We start from the raw sequence: 6953 nt of genomic DNA, 5'->3' as shown, positions 1-6953 counted from the left end.
CTCATTTCAGGAAACTAGGCATATGTCGCACGTCATTACTTCCCAGAAGAGGCATTTGACCGTAAACATTTACTTTAATCAATATGCGTTTTTGGGTTGGCAGAAATGCGTTCTGGAACATATGTGCAACTTTCATGTGCAACTTTCATGTAACAAAAGTGTATGCTATCTGTAAATACGAAAGACAAAAAATTACGAGCTTAGTTGCTTTAGTCACGGAGAAAGACAGGAACCTTGCCGCTAGCCATGATTGGCTGAGATAATGGATTGGCTGGACATGTCGAGAGATGAGTTTGGATTGGTTTTCCATGTAGCATGCTTCTGACTATAACATGAGCTGCTCAGTATGTGTAGATAATCCTTTCTACCTCTGCTTTTTTGAAAGATATCATGAAGAATTGCAAGTGTTACTACTGCTGCCCAGTTTCTGGAGGACGATCATGCCACGTTGACTCTCTCTGATTCTGAAAATTAATCAGACTATGAGGAAATCCATGATTTATGTAAAAACATTTTCATTGAACCAGACATTGTAGAGTCTTCTGATGACAATGATGGGGAAGAAACGACAATCAACAGTGTTGTTGTCATGGAAGAAATTGACCGAGATGCCCGGTGGAAGCAGAGTATGATAGCTGAGGAGATGGAGAAAAATTCTGGCTTTGATTGCAAATATGTAGAGGGATTCAAAAAGAGAGCAGAGAAGGATGTTGTATAAAACACCTATCTCCGGATTACAACCATGGTTTCCATGACAGTGTATGCTATCTGCACTCATCCATGTACCATAAATGGGTAAGAGTCTAGCAAGTAAAATTTACAGATAGTATACATTTCTAATTTTGTCAAAAGGTAGTTTTCATTGCTGGCTTGCTAGATAACATTACATCCATGATCTTTGTAGTTATATTACTCGTATCTCAGAAAGCCATTTGCATTGCTAGTTATAGCCTAATATTAGCTAACTAATATTTTTAGCAACTCGGAAATCTCTGCCTTACAACTTCAGTGCATTGATAGGCCCAGGACAAGATAAAGAAAACTAAAGCAGGAAGTACCAGTGACTCGCTCAATAAGGAAGTGGTCAGATGGCGCAGATGCTACGCTACAGGACTGTTTTGCTAACACAGACTGGAATATGTACCGGCATTCATCCAAAGGCATTGAGGAGTATGTCACCTCAGTCATCGGCTTCATCAATAAGTGCATCGAAGACGTCGTCCCCACAATGACCGTACGTACATATCCCAACCAGAAGCCATGGATTACAGGCAATATCCACATCAAGCTAAAGGCTAGAGCTGCCGCTTTTGTAAGGGGCTGCGATCTGAGCTGGACAGGAGACTTCAGACATGGCAGCTAACTTATGGCCTAGCATGGCAGGATACACTAGACCTACTTGAGGGTCAGAACATACTTGGCCTTCTGGGAAGGCAGGGGACTATAAACCTGACCCTACCAGGAAGGAAGGAACCTCTCACCCTACAAGGAAGGAAGGGAACTCTGACCTTACCAGGAAGGAGGGGAACTCTGACCCAACAGGGAAGGAGGGGAACTTTCACCCTACAAGGAAGGAAGGGAACTCTGACCTTACCAGGACGGAGGGGAATGACAAAGATCTGTTAAATAGCTGTTGTCCCATTCAGGACAGGAGGTATCTCTAGTGTCTGTCAGGGGAGTAGACTGGCGACTTGGGGAGTCCCGGCTGTGATGACGCTCCAGTGGCGGAGACGATGGCTCCAGCCGGGGAGGCCTGGAGCTGTGGTGGTCATTATCTCTGGTTAGAAGGACAACGTAAAAAAGGTTGGCTGATATGCCCTCACCCATCTGAGCGGTCGGCTGTGAATTCCCTCACACGCTATATACTTATAACTGATTGGTCTGGTTCTGTCCTCTATGGTGCTGTCCTGTTAGAACATGATGTTTAGGCCCATCACTGTACTCTTGTTGGTCACCACCACACACACAGACACAGATGTTTCCATTTGAGGATGTTTGTATGATTTTGGTCATCCGAATGACTTAGAATCATATTGTTGTGGTTCTGTAAGGCACAAATATACACACATGTAAACAGTATTAGTTCAATCAAATATGCCGAATACTGTCAAACACTTACTTCCAAGCCCTTAACCAACAATGCGGTTCAAGAAATAGATTTAAGCAGTTGCAGTTGCCTTACCAGGTGGTGATGATAAGGGTTATGACTATGCAATATACATATATGTACATGAATAATTGGGAAATAGAATTACACTTACAACATGACTATGAAGGGCTATAAACACAGCATCAATATAAACATAAACTTAAAAATTCACCTCTTAGAGAGAGAGAAACGAATTACTTGGATTGACAAAGGGTCAAGATTCATGGCACCCTCTCTCTCCAGCCTTGTGTCAGAATCTGCCAGGCTGAGTTCTTATCAGATCTGCCCTGGCACCACGGGGTCATAAATTACTCTGCACATGCGCAAGCTCCAAGAACCGTCTGGGGTGACTCTGTGATGACTCTAGAAGCTCGCCCATGGCAGCGAAATAAAACACCTTAATTAATAAAGGCCACTATGGAAAACGCTGTGGTAGTTTGTGCATGCAAAATACTATGTTGACCATTACAACAAGAGTGAAGGAAAAGCAGCCAACAAGTTCTCAGCATATGTGGGAATTAAGAGAACTTTGGCAGTATGTCGGTTGGACGTACTGCCAAATTCTCTAAAATGACATGGGGAGGCAGCTTATGGTAGAGAAATTAACATTACATTCTCCAACAACAGCTCTGGGGTACATGTAACAGTTTTGCTTCCGTCCCTCTCCTCGCCCATACCTGGGCTCAATCCAGGGACCCTCTGCACACATCAACAATAGTCACCCACGAAGCACCGTTACCCATCGCTCCACAAAAGCCGGGTCTCAGAGAGAGTGACATCACCGATTTAAATGCTGTTAGCGCCGACCCCGCTAACTATCTAGGCATTCCTCACCGGTTTAATACATACTTGCGGAAAGCATGCCAGCATTCCAATTCTCATGCTCCCTTAAAACTTGAGACATCTGTTGTGTTGTGTTGTGTGACAACACTGCATATTTTAGAGCGGCCAGACGGAAGCCACACCACAGTAAAAGGCACATAATAGCCTTGGAGTTTGTCAGAAGGCACCTAAAGGACATTCAGACCATGAGAAACAAGATTCTCTGGTCTGATGAAACCAAGATTGAACTCTTTGGCCAGAATGCCAACCGTCATTTCTGGAGGAATCCTGGCACCATCCCTACAGTGAAGTATGGTGGTGGCAGCATCATGCTAAGGGGATGTTTTTCAGTGGCAGGGACTGAGAGACAAGTCACGATTAAGGGAAAGATGAACGGAGCAAAGTACAGAGAGACACTTGATCTCAGAGAGCTCAGGATCTCAAACTGGGTCGAAGGTTCACCACCCAAGAGAACAACGACCCTAAGCACACAGCCAAGACAATGCATGATTGGCTTCAGGACCAGTCTCTGAATGTGCTTGAGTTGCCCAGCCAGAGCCTGGACTAGAACCTAATCGAACATCTGTGGAGAGACCTGAAAATAGCTGCAGCAACACTTCCCATCCAACCTGACAGAGCTTGAGAGGACCTGCAGAGAAGAATGGGAGAAACTCCCCAAATACAGGTCTTCCAAGCTTGTAGCGTCATACCCTGCAATCGCTGGCAAAGATTCTTCAACAAGGTACAGAGTAAAGGGTCAAAATACTTAGGGCTCTCCAGAGGGTGGTGCGGTCTGCCCAACGCATCTCCGGGGGCACATTTCCTGCCTTCCAGGACACCTACAGTACCCAATGTTACAGGAAGGACAAAAACATCATCAAGGACATCAACCACCCGAGCCACGGTCTGTTCACCCCGCTACCATCCATAAGGCGAGGTCAGTACAAGTGCATCAAAGCTGTGACCGAGAGACTGAAAAACAGCTTCTATCTCAAATCCACCAGACTGTTAAATAGCCATCACAGGCCGACTACCACCCGGTTACTCAACCCTGCACCTTAGAGGATGCTGCCCTATGTACATATACACGGAATTACTGGTGACTTTAAATTGAACACTAATCACTCTAATAATGTTTACATACTATTTTACCCATTTCATATGTACATACTGTATTCTACTGAATTTTTTGTCAATACCACTCAGACATTGCTTGTCCTAATATTTATATATTTCTTAATTCCCTTCTTTTACTTTTAGAATTTTGTGTATTATTGTGAATTGTTAGATACTACTGCACTGTTGGAGATACTGTAGGAACCAAAGCATCTCGCTTCACCCGCAATAACATCTGACAAATATGTGTATGTGACCAATAACATTTGATTTTAATTTGATTTTGTAGTGTATTAATAAAACAGTTCAGATGGACATTTTAATGTCTATGGAATGTTCCTATGAAATGTCACAATTTTGATAGCATTTGCTATACGTTTGTACACCATAAACTTATGGCTTATCAACTTCCCTACTGTCAACTTTCCTACACACTGGCCAGCTGACATGTGACGTGTCGTCATGTGTCCTGAGGTTGTGGATTTTGGTCCAAACTGAGCTTTGACATCCCATGTAAAATAGCCTTTGAGTGACAAAAACATCACCCATGTTGTATTTTCCCCATTAAAATGCTCAATTGGGTAAATGTACCTTTTCTCTCAGCTCTATCAGTAAGGCTGAAGGACAGGCTAGGTGGGCACAGCAACATCCAATCCTGTCATACATTACATCATGCTTTCACAAAAAATGTGTTTAACAAACCGTTTGTTCAATTCTGTGCTCACTTGTGTATGTTTTGTTGGTGGTGGTGTGTGTGTGTGTGTGTGTGTGTGTGTGTGTGTGTGTGTGTGTGTGTGTGTGTGTGTGTGTGTGTGTGTGTGTGTGTGTGTGTGTGTGTGTGTGTGTGTGTAGTGAGACTCTGGGGAGGAGAGTGTCTATCAGTAACTCAGGGATAAATAGAGAGGCAGAGCTCAGAGTTTGTCAGACGGTGGACCTGACAGGGTCACACACAGGACCAAGCAGGAGAAGGACCTCAGCATTTTTACCTTTTATTACAAATGGAGGAAAACAAAGATGTTCAGTACTGTTTTCAAGACGGAAACTCTTCTTGCAGAAAGGCTTTGCTATTGACATCTATCTACATAACACTGTACATCTTCTTCTCATTGATTTCAGCAGTTACAGTATTTTTGAACATACTGGTGATCATCTCCATCTCTCACTTCAAGCAGCTCCACACTCCAACCAACCTGCTCATCCTTTCTCTGGCTGCGTCAGATCTCCTGGTGGGACTGATTGTGATACCAGCAACGACTGTAGCAATAATGGAATCATGCTGGGGTTTTGGGGAATATTTCTGTGTGTTTCAGATCTACAGTACTTTCTTATGTACTTCTTTATCTCTGGGTAATTTGGTCTTGATATCTATTGACCGCTATGTTGCTGTGTGTGACCCCTTAATGTACCACTCTAAAATAACAACAACAAGAATGATGTGTTGTATATCCGTTACCTGGTGTTGTTCTATCATATACGATGCTGCTATTATAAAAAACTTAGTAAATGTACAGGTACCAAGTAGGTGTTTGACAGAATGTTTTATTGTTGAAGGGTCAATCTGGGGTAATATCGTTGATATTGTAATTACAATGGTTGTCCCATGCTCTATTATTATAACACTCTATGTGAAAATCTTTGTGGTGGCCAGATCACAGGCCAGAAAGGTGTTTTCTAAAGAGGCTGCCAGTGTGTCTGTTGTTAAAACTGTACAGGCTAATAAGTCTGAGACAAAAGCAGCAAAAACTCTTTCTATTGTTGTTTTGAACTATTTAATTTGTTGGATTCCAACTGTATTTATTAACTTTTTTTTTTCTTTTTTAATTGACAATTTTTTATCATATTTCATATTTTTTCTGCCACTTCTTAATTCCTTAATGAATCCAATAATTTATGCTTTCTTTTATCCATGGTTCAAAGTGACAGCTAAACTTTTAATAACTTTGAATTTAAGACGTTCGTAGATCCTAAAATTTTATTCCCTACGTTGGCAATCATAGGTTTGATAGTTTTTTTTCTACAATTGTTGTAAGTATTTATTTCATGTAACAGAACACTGGCATTACTTACCTCTGTGTTGTCATCATAGATACATGTGGTGTTGATTCAGATTGATTTGGATTGGAATGGAATGACTTGGAGAAGGCCCTTGTTTTATAAAGGATACTGTAGTCATTATGGATTGTGTACTCCAAATACCTAAGGCTGTGGTTGTTCCGTGTTACTTAATGACAAATAGTAAGCCTTCTAATAGTACATTTTGAGGACGTCATGAGTCATTCTATATGTTGTTTAACATCTCCCTCTAGTGGCTCAATTGTGACACAACGTCTTCATCAAGTTTAGTAAAGTTGAAATGTGCAATACTGCATGATAACAGATAACGTCCAGGTCTAAATAAATTCTGTATTGGGTAACTTGTTGATGGTAAAATGTAAGAATATGCAATTATGGGTAACACTTTATAATAACATTCAGTAATAAACCATTTGTAAGGAATTTACAGTTTGCTCACCTTTAAATATTAAGGCCACATTTGTGAAATGTTACTCAGCTAGGTATTCTCACATTTATAAATAACTACTATAGTATATACATTAATTATTCAACACAACAGAGCAGGAGACCACAGCATACACTTGAACCTCAACATACTGGTTATGAACACTACCACTACTCTCACTACCACTACTCTCACTACCACTACTCTCACTACCATTACTCTCACTACCACTACTCTCACTACCACTACTCTCACTACATCACTGCTGCTAGGTCAGGGGTCACACCAGAGCAGCTCTCTCAGAAGCTGTTTACTCTGAATGAATATAGAGATTGGGCAACACACTAAATAGTTTATAATGGATTA

General features: G+C 41.6%; 1 protein-coding gene across 1 annotated transcript; it reads left to right on the top strand.

Annotated features, from left to right (window-relative positions):
• Positions 1–5029: 5029 nt before the first annotated feature.
• On the top strand, positions 5030–6806 carry LOC123726154 (trace amine-associated receptor 13c-like). Its single transcript, XM_045692746.1, has one exon. The coding sequence runs from the start codon at positions 5086–5088 to the stop codon at positions 6046–6048; it is 963 nt and encodes a 320-aa protein (XP_045548702.1). The 5' UTR covers positions 5030–5085; the 3' UTR covers positions 6049–6806.
• The last annotated feature ends 147 nt before the right edge of the window (positions 6807–6953 follow it).

The sequence above is a fragment of the Salmo salar genome, chromosome ssa13 (assembly GCF_905237065.1).
Source record: "Salmo salar chromosome ssa13, Ssal_v3.1, whole genome shotgun sequence".
Taxonomy (NCBI): Eukaryota; Metazoa; Chordata; class Actinopteri; order Salmoniformes; family Salmonidae; genus Salmo; species Salmo salar.
The sequence above is the reverse complement of the archived record's forward strand: the minus strand, read 5'-3'. Positions and strand labels throughout refer to the sequence as shown.